At 36.1% G+C, this 22,134-nt stretch overlaps 1 protein-coding gene across 17 annotated transcripts in view; it reads right to left on the bottom strand.

Moving 5' to 3' along the window:
* Positions 1-22,134, bottom strand: part of Mbnl1 (muscleblind-like splicing regulator 1) — a 200,261-nt gene that overhangs the window by 20,404 nt on the left and 157,723 nt on the right. For all 17 annotated transcript variants that reach the window (XR_001235772.1, XM_013518604.1, XM_013518605.1 and 14 more), the window contains 2 exons: positions 19,734-19,904; positions 8,164-8,364 (listed from right to left, as the gene is read on the bottom strand). Coding sequence is in view for 16 of the 17 variants with exons in the window: in XM_013518604.1 (XP_013374058.1) it covers positions 8,164-8,364; positions 19,734-19,904 (372 nt within the window). In the remaining variant the exon portion in view is untranslated. The remainder of the gene's footprint in view (positions 1-8,163; positions 8,365-19,733; positions 19,905-22,134) is intronic.

Below are 22,134 nucleotides of genomic sequence, written 5' to 3'. Positions count from 1 at the left end.
GCACTGTTTAGAAATACTAACTTAGTAAAGCTATGCATTTCACATGTATAGCAGTAGGCCAATCTCACTCATCACTTCAATGTATTTAATCTTCAAAAATTTATTAAATAACTACCATGTGCCAGATAGATACTCTGAGAGAAACTAAGAGTACAGAGATAAGTTAAGTTGTAAAAGACTATTTTTATTACTATATTTATTACTTAACAGACAAAAAGAAGCAATACCAAGAGTTCATAATTTTAAAAGCAAAAATGAGCTGGGTGTGGTGCCACATGCCTGTAATCCCAGCACTCGGGAGGCTGAGGCAGGAGGATCGTTATGAGTTCAAGACCAGTCTGGGCTACAAAGTGAGCTCAAGGCCAGCCTGAACTGCATAGTGAGACCCTGTCTCAAAAAGACAATAAAAAAATAAAAAAAATAAAAAACCAAAAAAATAAAAGCAAAAATGATGAAGCTGTTTTCCAGAACAATTATCCTCCTCTCTGGATGAACAACGAGTCAGTAGTGAAGCATTCTAAAATAGAGATTACTAGTGCCAAACCAAAACTAGGAAGCTCTTCACCAGGGCCAGGAAGACAGACACACTTAAATTAGATGGGAATAAATATTTTACTTACATATATGTGGTCTTTATACTAGGTCTATACCACAGCATAAACAAAGACACTACTTTTCTGTTTAAGCAAATCTGTCAATATTGCCACATACAATAAGAAACTTGGGCACACATGTGACTTGTCACATCAGCTATTAGCTCATAGAAATCCTTAATTTCCTGACATTGCTCAAGAAAGAACTGGCAGCATGGAAACTCGCAGGATATTTTTCAATTTAACTTACTCTTTGCCACACTGACAAAAGGAAGACTGAAAGTCAGTCTGCAGTCTCTATAGGTTGAGGGTTGACTTATTACAATTCCATACTTCTCACTCTTTTGTGGAATACATTTTGGAAGCATTCTAAAATATTCAAGCATAGTTGGTTATCAGGAATTAATTTAAAGTATGTCCTAAAGCTAGCTTTTTCTGAGGTTTTACGGTCAACTTTTAGAGTTAATTCTTGACTGTTTCATTGTTCTAGCCTTTGAAAAAATAAAAATAAAATAAAAATAGAAAATCTCTATGACACTTTCAGTGGTGACAGCTATAAATCAGAAAAAAAAAGTACACCAAGAACCAGGTGTGCATCTGGCTTACTGAATACCTCTCTGAAGGAAACAAAGTTCCCAGAGTTTAAAAGACACATTTTTCTTCAGTAGGCACCATCAATAAAAAGGGGGTCTATCCCTTAACTGCTAAATATGAATTTGGCCTGTTTTTTCTTTTTCTAATAAACTCAAGAAAACCTAACTACATTTATCTCCAAAAGAAATCTTTTAAATGCAGTAGTATATAAGCAAATTATAACTGACACAAAATTTCAACAAATTAAGGTCACAATTCAAATTACAATAAACTGTAAGATTTGTTATACAAAGACTTTTGATCAGAGAAGATAAAATTAAATAGAATAGTGCTAACAATATTATGTTTATATTCTTTCTCTACTAAACCAGTCTTCTTCATGTACACATTTTACAGTAGTTGCCGTTACAGTATAGCTACTGACTTGATGACCCTTTTTGGTTCTTGCAAAACAGTGTTCAGAATGACCTTGATTTTTTTAGCATTGTTCAGAATTTTGTTTCTGTTTTTCCAAGTTTTACCTTTTATTAGTACATGTTTGCAATACATAATAATTACATTTCTCATGAGAACTGGTACATTTATACGACATATAAGCATGTTCTCATTTTTCTGGAGTATCCAAAGTGACTCTTGCTGATGACTGTTTAAATTTCATGGAACCGTGTATAATACAGGTAATTAAATCAAAATATATCCAGATTGTTTCCAATATTCTCACATTCCAAATAATACTTCAGAGAATATATTCCTGATTGTAGGTATGGTTTTAACATTTTCTAAAGATGAATGTTGAAAATATCATTAGTGGGTCGAAAAATAAAATTACTTTCTATAGTTTAGAAAGTAGTTTTCAGTCCTGAATTAAAATAATCATCTATATTCAGCTAAACACAATATATGATTCAATCAAAAAGAACACTGAGTTTTTTCCTCCACAATTTAGGGCAGGATTTGTTTTTTAAATCAGATAGTTTATAAACTTTAATGAAAAATAGATGAGAGGTTGTTTTTAGGGAAAATAATCTGGATTTCAGTAAGTATATTCACAGAGAATATTTATAGATTTTAAGTTATAAATACTATACCCAGACAAATAGAGGATAATCATATATTTTAAGTAGTTAATAGAAAAATAAACTTAACAACTTCCCAAAGAAATTTGAATTTTGCCAAATAAATCTTCTTCGGTGAAATAAATAGCAGATAGAGTAGAAAGAAGATACATTTGGGCTAAGAAACTGTAGGATCTAGTTCCCTTTACTTTACTAAGAATAGAATCTTCTCAATGAAAACTCTAGTAACACCAAATTTAAAATGTCATGAGTACTGCATAAGATAATGATAGAGAGCTTGTCACACATTACACAAATCTGTTTACAATAGAGTTCCTTATTCAATCTCTGTTTTCTTAAATATATCCAACACATTTCACAGTAGTCAAAAAATAAGAGGCTTTATAAATAATAGTAAATTCTGCATATTAGGCCTTGGGATTCTAAGGAAACTGATGTCAGTGTTTGAATTAATTAAAAACCACAGCATCATTTGCATCTTCTTCTCAGAGATCTTTCTGAACTACTATGTGTTGTATTCACTGTATTTGTATAATTAACTCAGCCATCTTTGGAAAATAACACCGAAAAGTAGGAACAGAGATTGAATTGTAGCAGGGTTTAGGGACTCAGTTTATTCTTACAATTTGAATGATCAGTTGAAAATAAAATGACCAATATTAGAAACTAAAACATATATGCACATATGTTGTTGAGCAGTAACCATTAAGGACTTCTGCTATTAAGCTCTAATATATTCCAAAATATTACGAGATAACCATTGATTTCATTAAAACATCCTCAGAATTTCTAGTTATATGTGTGTACCCTAGTGCAAATAGAAATCTGTATTTTCATTTTAAAAAGGATTAAAATCTTTGTATTTTAATACTCTTGTGATTAGTGGAAACTATAATTTATGACACAATTAAATTCCTACATTAATCTAACAATGTGATTTTTAGTTTCAGACAGTTATCCAATAATTGAGCAACTTTGACTCATTTTTCCCTTTCTAAGAAAATGAAGAAAAAGATACCTTCATTAGTCACTTCATAGGATTGCTACTAGAGTTTTCTTTGAATTCTAGAAAGGTGATCCCATCATTTAGATCAGAGAACACAAGCATACTTCCAAATACTGTTATTCATATCTTCATACATATTATATGTATTTTATGTACATTATATAATACCATTTGACTTCATATAAAAAATCAAGTTTGAATATACAGGAATGTGTAATAATTTAATTAGTACATCTACTTGACTCCTGTGAGTGTACACACCCAAGAGGGCAGGAAAATGAATACAAGTTAAAAATAAGCTCATCAATATGCCAAAATGATAAAATATACAGTTACTTTTAGTATCCTTCCTAAATAACTGCAAATAAAGGACTTTTTTGCTTTTATTTAGATGAAGAAATTAGTGACAGATTATCAGAGAATGAGTGGCCAAGTCAAAATTATCAATTACTTTATATTAAACCATTTACAAGTCTATAATCTCCAAAACAAAACTCAGACCAATCACAGAGTGATAATTTACAGAGACATTGTACATTAGATGTTTGAGAAGGAGGTATGATTACATATTTTTATTGTGATTCTGCTTGAAATGCACCTTTTTGTGTATGTAACAGGTACCCTATTAATTTCTGCCTATACGCAAGGGGTTACTAGACTCTTCTGTGTCAACAACCGATGGAAGCACAAAGGAACCAGTGGCATGAATTAGAAACCTGTGTCATGATTTAGCCCGGTAGAATAACACTTACAGCACAAAAATAATTTATTTTAAATAATTTGGTTTAAAACAACAAGCTCCAACTAAACATATCAGAAGCTAAGTAGTTTATCCACATTACCTGGAACTTTTATTCAATATGCTTTTCTCATGAAGACTGTTGATACAAAAGTGATGCAGCTAACCAAATAGCAATCTAATATCTCCATAAGCACCCGAAAAATGTAGCCAATGGTGTTTGGGTGATTACTGCTATGTTACATAAACTACTTTAACAAATCATCATTTTCACCTAAAATACATCATCGTGCTGGGCATAGTGTCACATGTATTGGAAGAGGCAGGGTCATAAGTAAATACTGAATTCAGAGCCAGAAGTAAATATTCATCAAGTAAACGATGAAAACATAAGGTTTAAGTGATGGCATCTTCCAGAGCTAGTGTTTTACAGACTACTTGTATTTACAGAATTATGTGATTGTCAATCGTCATTGTCAGCTTGCTTGGCCTGCGAGATTAAAGCGTACTTCGGGTGTGTCTGGGCGTCATGGAGGCATGCCCTTGGGACTGTATCAAGCCCTTAGCCCCTTAGTTGCTTGCTCATGCTCTTCTTCTGTGCTGTTTTCTGGCCACCAACAAGCAAGCAGCTTTCTTCCATCATATCCTTTATCCATCATGCTTCTGCTTTGCAACCAGCTGACCACAGATAGCAACCTCTGAAACCGTGAGTCTAATAAACCTCTCCTCCTTTAAAGTGCAGGTGTCAGGTATTTGGTCCTAGCAGTGGGAAAGCTGACCACTACAAATCACTCACCTGCTCTCTGGAAAAAAAATTCCTGAGCCCCACTACAGACCAACTGAATGTGTTTTTGGAAAGAGATCTTGCATTTTTAATAATCACTGTACGTGACTCTAATCTCACGGAACCTGAATATCACTCAACATGGTCTAGGAGTGTAACACAGTATTTTGCAGTTAGAATGCTCAGAGCATAAATATGTTTCCAATAAAAATGTTAAAAATTTCTCTCTTGGGCTGAGGGATATAGCCTAGTGGCATAAGCACTTGCCTGGCAAGCCTGAGGTCATGACTTACATTCCTGGTACCAAAACAAACAAACAAACAAACAAATTTCTCTCAAGTTAAAACTTTTTCATTGTTTATTACCTTTGCGGTACTACCCTACACTTTAAATATGGACATGCATCCTTCTGTGATTAACTGAATAACTTGACTGGTTGGCTTGATGCATTCACTTATTCATTCACATAGCAAGTTATTGGAGAATAGTTATGAGTTTAACACTATTCCGATGTGAACCTTTCTTGTGATTGATACAGATAGCAGTTTAAAGGTTTCAATGATATTTTTCACAATGCCTTTTACTTAAAGGTGTTTATTGTTCAGTGGGAAAGTAAGTGTATTTGTGGTTCCTTTTTGCATCATAAAAATTAATCTGCTTCTTGAAGTAAGTCAATGATTTCATTAGCAATCTTTGTAATGAAACATGAGCAGGACTTAAGGACTCAGGTTTTTTCTAGTATCTACAGATTTTAATTATTTCTTAATATGACCATGTAAAGTAAACTGCTGAGTGGAAACTACAGAAAGGTATTCCAAGGTCACAAAATGACCTTATAAGCCACAAGTCAGTGACTAGAACTTAAGAGGTTTGTTCCTTTTTTAGAGAAAACGACGACACCTGAATTTTGAAGTACACAAAGTACATGGCTACAAAGTCTTGCTAAAAATGCCAACAAAGAAAATAGATAAATAGAAAGGCAGATATAAAGCTGGTGCCATGTGTATGTGATAATTCTATTATTTGTATATATATGCTATTTTAATTTTAAAATAAATGTTTCAATAACTTGCAATGTGTTAAAAGCAAGAAAATAATGTAAATGTTCCTGGAATGTTCTAGTTTAGATGCCCAGAGGTTTTGAGATCCACAACACAAACTTATCTAACTTATCTAACTAATATCACAACCACTGATATTTGGCTTTCTGCTTTTGAATTTAAATTTTTTTTTGTAATAGTACACTGAGTACTATAAATTTGTCAGTTCTTCTAAGTATTATAAAGAGTCAGAAATATTTTAAATTTCTTTATTGTATAAAGTAAAATTGCAGTAAAAAATTTGCCAATATTCTGCCAGATAATACACTTCTCAGAAGAAACTCAAAATTCAAAAATATATTAAAATAGAGGGGCTGGGGATATAGCTCAGTGTGGCAGTGCCTGCTGGGCAAGTGTGAAGTTTTGAGTTAGACTCCTGGTATCCAAAAAAAAAAAAAGAATATAGAGTTAAACTCCAAATAACCAAACTTGTGACCACTACGTAACTAATTGTGTGCATTCAATGCCACATGCCTTTTAAATTCCAATATGTAGTGCAGTTTGCACGGGAGGAAATGAACTCAAATTAAGACGTCTAAATTAACAAGCACAAAGCAGAGATTGTCCACACTGTGATAGACGAGTAGTTTGTAACTATGACACTGGCTCAGATTCTGTTAATAAGACTAAGGTAGTACTCTGAACTATTCTCAGAAATTTAAGTAAGTGGAATTCAGATTAAAGAAAAATGACAGGCAATGCAGATGTAGACATTTGTTCTGGCCATAGCAAAAGAAAGCAGACAAAATATATAAGGCAGTTATTCACAGAAACAAAAGAGAAAATCAAAGATAGAAGTCTTCAATCTAATTAAAGATCACAAAGTACAACTGATGAATCAGTACCTAACATTGCTAGAGGATTAGCTTAATAGGGTTCTAGCCACATAACTCAGCTTTCCAAAATTTTTAGTCTCCCAATTTTTTCAGTATTGTCACCTATCAATAATTAACTTTTTAATGTACATCTCAGACTGTCTGGTTCAATTAATCAATCAGCAATTGTGCATTAAGAGCTCCCTGAGCTTGCTCTCATAAAAGGTCAAAGGATATAAAACTGGTTCAATGCTGAGCATCTAATAATTTAAAATTTTCTACATTCACTACACTTTGTCCTGAGGATTAAACTTGTGATATACATATTTGGTGTATAGCTGCAAATACGTAAAAGTTGAGGTCATTTTCAAAGTATGCAGGAAAGCCAAGCTCCTACGAAAATGACAAATTATTAGAGTCAGTTATATTCCTGCAACAGCCTTCCTTTGCTGCTTTCTCAGTAATTAATCCATGCAGGAGTTCTCAGCCCTGGGTACTGCCTAACCAGAGAAACACAATAAGGGAATGTGATGCCAGTTCTATCCCTTCAATTAACGCTGTCATTTTCCCTTCCATCTACAGTTTCCCAGGTCCATTAATTCACAACTGCTCAAACTCTACACAGCAACCTCTAAGTAAGACTTAAAATGTTAAATTTCTTTTTCAGGTAGAAACAGCCAAGCACATTCATTTATGTATCTGATCAACTTTGAAGCACTTGGAGCATCCAGTACTTTCTTATTAAAAATACATTTGTAAGATTCCATTTCACAAAGATGTCTTGCTATTTCAACAAAAACATTGTGTAGCTTATGAGGAAATTTGCAACCATTTTAGAATATTTTATTCATCATTACGAGAAGAAGAAGTAGGGGACTAACATTTTTATTAATTCACTTCATTTCTTGGCCTAGGGATTGAACGCAGGGCCTTCACACTGACCTGTATCTCCACTTCCACTTCCCTTATTTTTATTAGTTTGAGACACAGTCTCACTGTGTTACTGAGTTGCCCAAGTTGGACTCCAACTTGTGATCTTCCTGGCTCAGCTTCCCAGAGCGCTGGGATTACAGGCATGTAACCACACCTGGCAATAATTTGTTATTCTTGACAGCAGCAATAACAACAATGAAACAATAAACATTTGTGCAACAGATATTTTTCTAACTTTCTGAGGCAAGTGCCATTATTGTCACTATTTTAAAGATAAGGAAACTGAGGCCTGACACAGTTACAGAGGCCCTGACCTAAAGTACAAGCTTTTATCTACGATTCTACAATGGTGTTGAGGCTTTCCTAAATATTACATTTGTCAAATAAAGAATACTTATACTCTAGTAAAATGCTAAACACTAAACCAAACCTTTAGCTTTGAATTTTTAAAAATCTTTTTTGCTGTGGTAACACTTGGATAATTAGAATGGAATGCATAAGGAAACCAACTAATCATTCGTACCTCAAGTCTGTCTGTCCGCATCAATTTCTGTGCAGCAGCTGCTGCAGCTGCAGGTACAGGGACGCCAGGATTCCCTGTAACCAACATTGGTGCAGTCGGCAAGATCTCTGCTGGAACCAGGCTCGGGGAAACAGGTCCCAGGTAGGGATTAAAGGCTGCTGATGCATTGGTGGCTAAGCTTGGTGCAACTGAAAACATTGGCTGAAAAATAAAATAGAAAGCAGCATTTAATATGCAGGTCTCAGGTGAAAGTTGATATCCTACATTATACATTTATCATCCGTCCATCTGTTCCATCCGTTCAACCATCTATCCACAATGCATTCTTTTTTCCCTCTCTTTAATCTATTTTTCTCTTTTCTCATTTAAAATTAGGATGCTTAACCATCAAATCAATGTTTTTTTCTAAAATATAATAGATAAAACATTTATTAAGTTCTCTACAGTGATTTTGAAGTTTGATCTGTAAAACTGGCTTTTTACTTTAAATAACAGACCAACTACTAAATAAATTTCTATAATTTTACATGCCTACATCTTGTAATCTGTGCAACTATTTTGAAGACAGTAATATGCAATACATTAACCATTGTTAATTTATTATTATCCTGTTTTGAAACTCTGTATAATTGTTTTTATTTTTTTTTAATCCTTTTCTCTTTAAAATAAAAAAGAAATTTCTTGTGGTTACTAAACTTCCCTATTTTCATGATTTAATCCTAGAAACCTGTGTAAAAAGTATATTTCATAATTGCTATGGCAGATGTGCCTGAAAGGTCTATTTACAACTGTTAATAGACTGCAAGTGTCCTATTATAAATACATACAGCAAAATTCCCAGGAGAAAACAGAGTTCACAGTCAATGTAAACTGTAAATCAATCTCATGGGTATGTGAAAGGTAATAAGGATGCCCTTTTGAGCATGTAAGAGAAAGTGTTTGGCATATTCATTTGATGCAGGATTTTCTGAAGAAATCTGAACTATTCTTCTAGCCCATAAGATCCTTGTGAGACACTGAACAATGAAGCTATTTCACTAGGGAGAGAAGTCTGCAGTGTGAAGTCAGAAACAGAACACTTCTAAAGAAATGTTATAGACTTGTTCAAGCAAATACATACGGCAACATCGAGTACAGGAAACTGTCACAAGGTATCTTCTGTCAGAAAAGCTTTGATGGATATGTCAAGATTGTTTATATTTTTTAAATGAAAAATTGCACATCAAGAAATATATTATTTTCTTGAATAGAATTCACCTGAAATCTATTTTAACAACTAGCTGTTCCAGTATAACAGAAGCTAATTTCCCATCTTAATGATTATAACATTTCTGATAGTTTCAATTTTGTTTACATTAAATTCAAGGAGCATTAAGCTGCATTTGCAGCCCTTTTTTATTTTTTATTTTAAGATAGCATCTTGCTAAGTTGCCAAGGCTTGGTTCAAACTTGCAACTCTCTTGCATGAGACTAGAGTTGCTGGGATTACAGGTGTATGCCACCACATCCAGCTCAAGTGCCATTTTCAAAGTTTAATGCTTTTAAAAATACTAACGTATGTCTCTAAAGCAGCAAAATCATGTGCAAAATGAATCCTATTCTTTAAGGTAAGTTTTAAAAATATATTTGCTTTATCCAATGGTAAGGAATAAAATCTTCACTGAATATTTTTAGAATAAAAGTGATATTAGATCAGATTTTAGTAGAATGTAGCTAATTCTCCCTTCTGATAGAAATAAGAATATGCCAGAACCTATGAAGTATTCAACAGGGCTCCGGAGAAAAGTTTTATGCAATATGAGTTGAATTTACAAAAATTAGTTCTTATAGCACAAAAGAAGTATGTTAGAAAATAAACCGATATTCTTTTCCTAGTCTGGCTCTAAGTCATATTTAGAAGAATAAAATAGAATTCAAGTATTCCCTTTGTCCTAGGCTTGTGGTTTTCAAGTAAGAATATAGCTGGCAGTGTCTGGAGACACTTGTGGTCTCCACAGCTGGGTGGTGCTACTGCATCTAATGGGTAGAGGGCAGGGATGCTGCGAAGTGTCCTAAAAACACACGACAACCCCCGACAGCAAAGAATGATCCAGGCCAAAGCTGCCAAGGTTCAGCACGACTATCCCAGCAGATTCACTATTCTCTTGGCCTCACAAATTGTTTTGAGACAAAAAGCTTTGCAGCTTCCAGAAGGTAAACAAGAGAACATAGAACGCATAATGTGACTCACTGGGGAGGATATTTTCAAATTAGTATAATCAGACCTTGAAGCATACAGGTTTCTATGCTGTGGTGAGCTACTTGCCAGCCCAATGGCTCTTCTCAGTGAAGTGGCCTAAAGTATCACCTCTAATCGCCATGCCGTGCCCACCCAAGGCAGCTACCCTCAGACACAGGACATGGTCTGCGTGTGCCACACATTAATAACCAACACTCTGTTGGAAACTGGGGCCTAAGGCTGTCTGCCCACTAGCAGCTACTACAGCAGCAGCTGATCTAACGCTGGTCACTGATCACTGGCTGCACATGACACAAAGGTTGACTTCTATAATTAATATGGCATTTTCACTCAAGAATATTAAGGATAAATCTGTACCCTGTCACAGACATAGTATTTGAAAAATCCAGCCAGAGCAGCACTCTTAATGTCTTACATTAGATACTTAAAATTATGAGAAATTTTAGCAGAGAGAACTAAAAGACTAGATTATAGAGAACGGAAGCTGGTTAATATTCCTCTTTGCATTCCACTGTTACGAGCTAATATGTACTTATACACAGTATATTTCTGTTCAATTTATAAAGTTACTGACTTGTCTATGTCACTATATATAATCCATTATAAATACTTAAAAACAAACGCAAAATTTACAAGCTTATTTGACAGGAAGAAAAGAATTCTTACTTTAGCAAATAAGACCAGTGGACCAATAAAATTCAGCTTTGTAAAGCTTCATAAAAATACACAGAAAATCTGCAAATTCATGTAAGGCAGCTATTGCACATTGCAGATAAAATGCTTTTATTATACACAGATATTGATCCTATTAACTTGTGACAATCTTCCCTGTGAACTGTTTCTACAGAGTCATCACATAAATTGATTTTCTAACAATTCACCAGAGCAAATTCAAATCTGAAACATTTAGGGTACTGTCCCCAAGTCTGTAGCAGCTTTTAAAAATCTAAAATGTCTACTATCCAGAAATGTTTATCTTGGATTCTTCCCTTGCTGGTTAAATAAAACAAACAACTGGTTAACAATACCTCTATTCTTTAAAACTTCACTCCAAAAGCTGGTCCAAAAAAGAGAAGAGAGGAAAAGAAAAGGGGAGAGGAGGATAGGGAAGGAGAGAGGATGGAAAGAAGAAAGTACAATATTCCTTGGCTTCCTTTGAATTTGTTATGTTGCTTTCGTTGCATCCATTTTTCAAAGAGCATCTTGTGAGAAGCAGGTCACTGGCAGAGAGGGCCCTAATCGGATTAGGAAAACACTCCAACTATTGGAAGGCCAGCCCTCCATTTCAAAAGCTACCCCACAGAGGGTTCTGCAGAATCTCAAAGACAGTATTAATGCAATGGCATTATTAAGCAGCACCTATGTTTTCTAAAGAACCCACACACTATGTAATTAGTGCATTTGATACTGACTACATCTTTCTGATAATGATTTACAGATATCATTGTTCTTGGAAGGCATAAAGAAGGTTGTTGTTTATAACTGCCTTTCTGCCAGTGAACCCTCAACAAAGAAAAACAAACTGCAAATTCGCTAATTCTTATAGTGTTTATGGGTTAATCATTTATTTGTTTTTAAATGAGATGTTCTTTTCCTTTCAAGACAATCAGGCTTCATTATAAATGGAAATATTATTCAATTTCACATTATGATCCTAGTTAATACAAGTATGATCATCACTATCAATTTCCTACTTGTTAAGTGCCAACACTGTACTAAGTGCTTTACCATGATACTGTGTTTAATTCTTATAACTGAATGTTGTTCTTCTTTTTCTTTTTTTGAGGGTTGGAATGGGTAAGGGTAGAATGGGGATCTTAGTTTTCTTCTAAACCCCCAGAACACAGACCAATGCCTGGCATATGGTAGATATTCTTTTTTGTTTTTTTTCTATTTTTTCGAGACAGGGTCTTACTATATAGTCCAGGCTTGTCTTAAACTCACAGCAATTCTCTTGCCTCACCCTCCTGAGTGCTGGGATTACACATGTACAGCACCACATTCAGCTAATTTGAATCCATACTGGAGTGAATTACTGTCCTGTCAGGTTTATATTATTGTACCCATTTTGCAGATAAAAGCTCAGAGAAATTATGTGCCCATCATTGCAAATAAGTAAAGGGAAGGCCTAGGATTTGAACCTAGGTGTATCTGACTCCAAACAGTTCTGAAATACATGGTTCTCAATAGACCAACTCTCCCATTAGATTCACCTGGGAGACCTTTATTAAAGGTAAATATCCTTGTGATTGATTCTCATCAGAATCCCTCAAGAAAGGTACCAAGATAGCAGAAGTTTTAAAAAGCATCTGGGTAATTCCATGTATTGTGTGGCCTTCTGAAGAAATTCTCTGTTCTGATTCTATGAAGAGTCTCTAAGGAAGCATATACCCTGAGAGTTTCCTTCTTCTGAACGCGGTTTTCCTTCCACAGTGAGTACTACCCGTACCTAGCCCACCTGTTTAATTTCTCCTTGTGCTTCAAGAACCTGGACTCTTCTGATTAAAGTCTTCCAATCTGGCCACATCTCCAATTACAAAGGGGATTTTCCTACCCTTCTGTTTCTACACAAGTTCTTATCACTTGAATTCAGCATTTATCCATAAAACTGCCTGTGTTTACCGACTGTCTCTTCTGCCCTAACTAAACTACAGACTCCAGGAAGGGTGTCTTCTGACTTGTGCTTTGCCCATTCAGACAGACAGACAGCTGGCTAGTAGCAGGATAATGTATATATAATTGGCATCTATTCAAGACCTCTATAATTATTGCTTAACACATTTATTAAAGGGTTTGTTACATGCTTTTCTTTGCCACAGAAACTAGCAAATGCACTAAATATTTTCTAGAGTAACATTTGAATGTCAGGAAGATTTAATTATTTTCCTCTTCATCTCAAAATTTAATATTTTCTCTACCAAGACTATTTAAAATGTAATATATTTCCTTTTGGTTTTACAATTTTTATCTTAATCTAAGTTTCAGCAATGTAGTTGTTATGCAGTGATACTGAAACTGTCATCAGGGTTATTTGTTCTAAAATACTATATGAAACAGCATTTGTTTTGCAAACAATGTTTGCAATTTTTAGTAAAACAGAGGGATTATATAAAACACATACTATGTAATCAGTATCACTTGAGATCTATTGAACAAATTTTAAAAGCCAGATTTTCCCAGGTTTTGTATGTATGTGTGCATTTGGATGAAACTTAAACTTGGAAACAGTAAAAATAAAGCTTTTAAAAAAGTACAGCATGCAAGGTAGGGGTACGAAACTGTTTCTGGGGGAATCACAGTGCTGTACCCAGGGCTGTGACTAGTGTCAGTGAACAATTACTCTGAATATAAACAGCACCAAAACCCAATGACAGCAGTTATCAACGAATTCACATTATACGCTTCTTCCTTGAGGAAGGTGGCATGTAACAGGAATAAATGCTGTTATGAGCTCCTAACTGACTTGTGAGTGAAAAAAATTAAAGGAATACTTCCTTTATTCTTTGGTTTACTTTGTCCTTTAAACCAACTTTACTGAAACTATAAACACTTAAATAAGGAAGGCTCACTTCTTGCCCTCCTAGTATCAACTGAACATGGTGCAGTCCCTATAATTCTGCACCTATTCTCAGGCAGCTTGAGGATTCACAGGCTCCTTGATTGAAACAGGCAGTAAAAACAGCAGAAGAGATGAACACCTCCGGGTGACTGATGTGGAAACATTTTACTAGAAATAAATCTGAGCCATGAGGTGGATAAACTGGAAAATAAAGCCCCCAAAAACAACCGAAGAATTCTAGGTGTTCCTGGAAGTGAGACAAACGATGACTTCAAAGCGTTCAGCAGCCTACTGCCAACAAATGCCTGGAACAGGACAGAACAGCGAAGTCGAAGTCCCAGGAGCAGCTCGTGAGACAGTATGTTAGCCGAATCTAGTCACTCTGAGTTTCCTCTGTCCCATGTATTTCAACTTCATGGGTCTTTATCTCTCAATCTGAGATAATATTACCACTTCTCAGAACAGTTGTGAGAATTTGATATACGAAAACGTCTGAATATAGTAAATGCTCTGAAGCATTATAGTTATCTTTAAAATGTTAATCTTTTTTTTATTTTTGGGTTGTATACCATGACATCCTAATAAGGTCTACAAAGGCAAGGAACTCCTCTAAAGTTCTGCATTAGCCAAGTTTTCCCGATGTCATGAAGATTTTAAACTTATAGACCCAGTTTCTGACTATTTTTGACAAAATGAGAACTGGCAGCATAATACCTTTCTTGGTGTCAACACCACCCTCATCAAGCTCCTGACTGCCCTTGCAGATACAGTGGTTCCTCAGTTCATGAACTTAGTTCGTTCCACAATTCTGGGGAAAATGGTCACATTTGTGTTCATGCAAAAGGATGGCTGTTGTTATGCTCATCACCAGATGCAGAGTTCACAAATAAAAACAAAATTTTGCAAAATGCTTCTTTTTGTGAACTGAAATGTTCACAAACTAAAGTGTTCATGAACTGAGGCACCACTTACATATCTGTATCCACCACTTGCTCCTTTCTACGCAGTCTTGGTAAGTGGGCTTGTGCTCTCATTCCACGTCACGATTCGTCTGGTCTCTAGGGCAAGGAAGCTACTATGAACCTCTGCCTCTTTTATCTGGTGTTTGGGAAAAACTATCCTTCATTTGTTTTTTCATTCATCATGCAGTTATTGACTCCTGATATGTATCAGGCACAATGCTAGTTGCTTGCAAATTTGCTGAGATTTTGCCACCCTATCCTTGTACCCTTTCCGTTCCTTCAGCTAAATTTGGAGTCCAAACTGGTTTGCCCTAGACAACAAAGATGGTGTCACCTGCTTGACCCCAAGCCTTGTGACTACTTGTATATTTCACATACTCCTGATGCTACAGATTGGCCACTTTATCACCGCCTTTGATGTTGCTGTTACCACTGTTTGGGTTGGATCCAAGTTAATCACACCTGGTGATCTCAGAGGTGTTGTGGGTCCATAAAGGGCACAGCCTGGCAGGACTTCAAATGCTCCCATCCGTACTGAAGATCACTCACTGAGTGATAGGTCTCTTCAAAATCAGTCACCTGGCTGCTTCGAGCTCTCTTACTGTCCCTATCTGTAGGCTCCCACTGAAGTCCCAGTAAGCAGCTGGTAATGACTACCCCATTTATATCTGAATCTCTGCGTTCTTACACTCATTAAAATAGGGCGGACTACAAAAAGGATCAAAAAGTCTCAGGTGAGATTCTGAAGGCAAATTTCCTGGATTAAAGCCTTCTCTATCATTATTAAAATTCCAAATGCTTTAAAATTGAATAATTAAAATGATTTCTATATTTATTATAAAATCACTCTGAATAGAATATATTTTTAGATTATAATAGGAAACACATTTAGTAGAAGGGTAATTCTACATTCAAATGTAGTCATGTGAGACAAAATTAACATAAAGACTGAATACGCTCATACCTAATAAAAAGAATTACTTTATGCAGAGAATTTTCTAACAAAAGCATCAGAAAATGTGGTGAGCGCTCTCATGGTTTAAGAAACCTGTGACTTAGCGACTTAGCATGTTTGTTGCGAGTGTTTAAAGAAATATTTCAAAGAGTATAAATATCCCCTATGTCTGCCCAAGGATGCCAAATACGCGCAGGACCCTAGGACTGTCTGACAGAGTCCCTGGATGAAGTCAGCGTGTGGGCCAAGGAGTCACAGGAAGTAACTCGAGGCTGGGAGTGGTGCTGCCCTCTTCACTAGGAACCACCACTGCCAGTCTCAGAAGTGCTCTGGGTCACACAGAGGGCACAGGCTGGCAGTCAGTATGTTTTAAATGTTTAAGTGGAACAAAGGATCCCACATCAAGAAGAGATCTTCTATCAATTAAAGTAGTAGCCACCCCAGATCTTTCAAACTGTATGTGAGTCCCAAGTGTAAAAAAGACTTTTGTCCTATATTTTTCTGTTAGAAAGAATGATTATAATTAAAATTTAAGAATCAAATGGAAAGCTTTATGCTATCCCAATACACACATATAAAATTATAAATGTCAGAAAAATAAATTAAGACAGTCACATTTTTTAATGACGCCTCAATAATTGAAAAAAAATAGGTTAAAAGAGATACAGAATTAATAACATTCTCTCACTTGAAACTTAAAGCACTGACAACTACTATCACTTCTGATTTAATGTGGAGATCCCTTCCACCTCAAAATGGATTTCCGTTCCCTTTTTTGGAGTGAGTGTTACATTAAGTTCCAGAACAGAATAATAATTAAATGGAGTTCAAGTGTTTGTAGTAGGAAAAAAATGAGCACACACCCTGTTACGGCTTATGTTTAGATTTCCCCTCAAAGCCTCATGCATTCACAGATGTGGCTTTGTGGAAGTGGCTGGATCTAGGGTGTGTATGGGGATTAAGGGCACATGGTACTAGATTAGCACAGTGACTGACTTAATCATAGTTCTGGGTGTGATAATAGGGAGCCCCACGCTGGCAATGCAGCACCAATCAATAGGCTTGTCGGCCGGACAGAATGTAAATCGATAGAAAGAAGGCAGGTTTGCTGCTTGCTGCCTCTGCCCTGCTCTGCCATGGACTGTTGTTTGTCCTCTGCAATGCCCCTCTGCTGTGCTGCCCTGCCTTGCAGCCAGATAACTATGGCCTGAAATCACTGAAACTGTGAGCTGAAATAAACCTTCCCTCCTTTAACTTGTGGGTGGTCCAGTGTGGGTGTCCCAATAATAAGAAAATAACTAAGATACACACTACAGTTACCATAACAAAATTCAAATTCCTATGACTCCATAACACTACATATAATTTTAGTGACATAATTACTAACAAATATATTCTGATCATTATAATTTTCATCACATAATTTAAGTATAAATGCAGAATTACTATGTCACAACATAGTGTATCTTCAAGCTAACAGTAACTGTTATAAAGAAGATTATTAATTTATCATACATACACCCCTGAAAAAGCAAACAGTTAACTAGGCATGTGTACTATGAAGCAAGAGTCATCCCACACAATGTTTGGCAAACATTAAATATCTATGGCCACCTACAGATTATCAAATTTGTTCTCTTTTTTAAAGCCCTTGGAGTTTCTGTCTCTCTGATTAGTTCCCATTTGATGAGACTTTCCAGTTGATTATAATTCAGAAATTACCTGGCATTTGTGGCAGTGTAGTAATTTCAATTTAATCTATAAAAGAATAATAAAAGTTTTCTTTAAAAAAAGGAGAACTACAGAGATTCTCTTCAAGGTGATGGAAAAGAAAGAAATGTTCTAAAATTTTAGAAAAAAATATATACATACACACACACTGTATGTATATATGCATATTATATATATGCATATCATATATATATATATATCAATTTTTAACAAAACACTATTACCTTTCAAGTTAGCCTTAAAATGAATACTGAGTACATTATATAAACTGCCACATGGATTAGCTAGAAGATGAGTGAGTTCATGGTGTGAAAATTGTTCCAGAGACTGACACTTAAGTTTTCCAGAAAATATTAGGCAACTGATTCTTCTGTCCCTTTGATCTAGTGGAATCATTAGTATTTTAGCACCGGAACTGAGCACTTAAAATTAAAAATGCATTCTGGAGGGTGGGCCATGCGGCGGTGAGCACTATTGCGCGCTGGCCCTTAGGCCCGCCGCCGCCGCCGCCGCTCAATTGAGATCTATCATGACACAGAGAAACAGTTACACAATTGGTCCGCCATGCACCGACAGCAGTTGCCCACCCACGGATGTGTGTGAATCATTGAAACTTTGAACAACCCCTGGGAATGCACGCCATACAACGGGCCACTCTTCCTCCTGCCATTGGGAACCAGAAAGGTCCAGAGTCAGCAGAGGAGCAGCTGCTGAACAAGGACTCAGAGAACATGAGAATGCAGACCAAGCCCACGGAGTCAGAGGTCCTGTGGACTGGGGTCCCCAGAGCCGCTCGGAAGCTGTAAACCAGGAGGACCTTGCACAATACTTGCAGAGACTCATTGGAAGCCATTCTTCCCCTGACAGTACAGGCTGTGGTGGAGCTCCGGAGAAGTCTGCAGCAGGATTCCTGCTGACTGTGCTGACAGTTGGGGAGAGGACACTAACTGGTTGTGGGATCCCAAAGCAATGGGAAGCTGGAGAGAAAAAGCTACAAAGAATGGCTTTCACCCCAGATAGCTCACTTGAGATGTTAGTAAGAATTGCCTCCTCAGTATTCTATAGCCATGATGAGGAGGAGGCCAAGGAGAGAAAACAAAGAGACCAAGAAAACGCAGCTGCTTTTGCTGCACCACTAAGAGAAACAGATCCCAGGTCTGATTCCCGGGGCTCCAAGAAGAACTCGACAACTGCATTCATCTGCTACCACTGTTAAAAGCCAGGCCACCTCAAGAGGAACTGCCCTAAGAGGCCCATGGGCCATGCCCTGGATGCAAAGGAGACCACTGGAGATCGGTCTGCCCTCTGAGGTGGAGGCCCCAGAGCTCAGACCCATGCTACCAGTTAGTCCAACAGGAATGAGAGGGCTTGGGGCATGGTCTGCCTTCTCCCTCTGGCCGGACCGTCATCTCCATCGAGGAGTCCTGGGTAATCATGACTATGGAGGAACAAGAAAACAGCCTGTTGCTAGACACAGGTGCAAGTCTCTCGGTCCTTCTTTTCAATCCTGGCCTTCCTTCCAGCCATCATACCTCAGTAAAAGGAGTCACTGGTAAGGAGGTAATATGCTATTTTTGACAACCCTTAGGCTGTAACTCCTTAATAGGTCCCTCTTGCATATCTCTGTCTTCCTGAGAAACCACTCTGAAGATACCACCACGTATTACAGCAGCCATTGATATTTTCCTACTAATCTATCCATAACTGTGTAAAGTTTGTAATGTTCCTATTCTATTTCATAAATGGATGTATGTTTATTATTATGTGTTTCCTACAACCACCATTGAGAAGAGTTAATGATTTTTCAGTAGGTCACTCATGTATAGCTCTATTTATTTTCTTTAGAAGCCACTTTGAAGATACCAAAGTATAGTACAACAACTCTTGATAATCTCCTACCTCTTTTGTCTGTAACTCATTATTATTTGTCTATTTGTTTTCCTGAGAAACTATTTTGTAGACAATAATATGTAAAATGATAACCATTGATAATTTCCTACCATTTTGTCTGTAATTTGCTAAGTCCTCCCTATTATTATGTTATCCTTCTTTTATTCTTTAAAATAAAAAAAAAAATTAAAAAAAAAATTAAAAATGCAGTGTCGGGGCTGAACGCATGCTCACCACGGGTTGTAACGGGGCACCAGGCATCATGGCATTGGCTAGCTGCATTTGCTGGGCCAACATGGCCATGTTCTTCTGCTGAATCAAGTTATTGCGCCCATTTATCTCCAACTGTGTTTTTAAGTGTGGGGGTGGATGAAGATATTTGCAGTTCTCCCTGGAGCAACGACCCTAAAAAGACAAAAGCAACAAATACCATCTTAACATAGAATAAAACCAGTAAATTGTAAAGCAGTAACAATAATAATGCAAACCAACTATTTGAATCTATTATGCACTTTCCACACATGATTTGTATCACTTAGAAGTTATCACTTTACAACATATTATGAAAACTGAGAGATTAAGATATTTGGAAGAATTTGGAAGCTTACAGAAGTTCCTCTGTTTCAGTAATTTTAGCATCAGTATTTCTAGATTGACGTTTAAAAATCTAAAAACTTCCAGGGTAAAACTAAGATACAGAATGTCAATTAAAGACTATTAGGGTCCACACCAGGCATGGTGGTCCTGTATTTCTAGTGCTCTAAGAAGCCAAGGCAGAAGGATCAGAAGTTCAAGACCAGTCTGGGTAAGTAAATGATTAGTCAGATCCCGTGTTTTGTTTTTTTCAAAGTTCAGTGTGAAGGCCCTGGGTTCAACTGCCAGTAACACACACATCCACAATTCAGTTTGGTTCTTGCCATAATATCTTCTTAGTTAACTTCAATGAATCCAAAAGAATCATAAAGTTTATTACCTACTTTTATTTATAGCGAATTCTTAAGAAATAAGCTTAGAGAACCCAAGGCACTTTATATCTCCAGGGAAATCCCTTTGCAAGTACTGTATAACAACTAAAGTTAAGTCTGTTCATTAGAAAACTTCCATGTGTTCCCACTGTTTATGGAGATCATAAGTGCTATAATGTAACACTGGTGAGAAATATAGCCTTTAACCTTTCAAAAATAAATCTAGTTTTTATCATCCAAATGTATAAAAATAAGGAATGGGCATAGTTACTTCCAAATAAATGACAATGTAAAATGCAGAAGCAAAAATAAGTTAAAAAGAACAATAAACATGAACATTCCTTTATTCTGGAATGATTCTTTTTTTATCAAAAGTATTTATGAAAGTTTAATACAAAATTTTGTGACTCTACTTTGACTCTCTCAATACATTGTCAAAACATACTGAGAGTAAAAGGTCACATCAACTTCTTTGACAATTTCTTCCATCAATAAATCTAATTACAACTATATGTAAGAATAAAAGACTAATTTAAACCATCAACCACCTTCTTGAGTTTTCAATGGAAAAATTAAATTAATTTGACTTTATACTTTAAACTGACTCCAAAAACTGATGTTTGCATATACGGTAAAATCTGTCACGATTCCAATTTGAATGCTTTTTGTTTCTTCTAGATTACAGTCTTTAGGAATCAGTCTCTATGTTGAGCTAAATGGTCATTTTAATAAGTTCTACTGAAATCAGGAGGCAGCAGAGGAAAAGTGGTCAGAAGTAAAGGTTTTACAGGTCTTCAGACACACAACAGAGGTCTCACTCACTCAACTCACCAGCTACATGAACTGCCTAAGATATTAACTTCTTTAAGTCCCAGGCTACTTATTTACAGTGCAGAATTTCTGCAAAACCTACAATGCTTCCACTCTCGTTTAAATTGCATATCAAACAAGAGAAAAGGTATTTGGCACAGGTAATTTTTATGTCTATTAATTATGACTTCTGTTCACAAATAGACAATATTTAGGTATATGTGACTTATTCCATATAAAATCACATTGCTTGGTATATACTGAATTCACAGGCACATTATTATAAGCTTAAAATCACCTCAGTACAAAACAACTTGGAATCACAAGATAAACAACAGAATTTGACAGGCTGAAATAAATAAGCTCACGAATGACAGAGGGTCTGATTTCAGAGACATGAGGTTGAGGCCTTCTAGAGAAAGTCTGCTGTACCAGTATAAAGAAAAATTTAACTGTAAGACAAATTCTGATCTCCACATCATACTTCTTTCTAAACTGGCTATACCTAACTGCAGATAGACGGGGTTATATCCACCCAGATGATTTCATTATACTCAATTCACTCAGGTCAGTTTCTAGAGTACCACATAGTACAGAGCCCTGCACCCTGAGCCAGGCCTTATGAAGACCCACAATGTGTTTCCTACATACTGCCTTCTAGCACCTTCCTTGAATATATATCACAGATACCCCTCTGACCTACAAACACTCCCTATTGGAATAATGTAATCGGATGTGTCTGCTATACATTCTGTCTCAGAGCACCTGAAACTTTTAATAGGGGAGACCTTTGGTTTGCATTCTGTATTTACTAAATCTACTCAGAATACCAAGCTTCTCCCAGTCTGTATGGTTCGGCC

Source organism: Chinchilla lanigera, unplaced genomic scaffold (assembly GCF_000276665.1).
Source record: "Chinchilla lanigera isolate Chin_1 unplaced genomic scaffold, ChiLan1.0 scaffold00047, whole genome shotgun sequence".
In the NCBI taxonomy this organism is placed as follows: domain Eukaryota; kingdom Metazoa; phylum Chordata; class Mammalia; order Rodentia; family Chinchillidae; genus Chinchilla; species Chinchilla lanigera.
The sequence above is the reverse complement of the archived record's forward strand: the minus strand, read 5'-3'. Positions and strand labels throughout refer to the sequence as shown.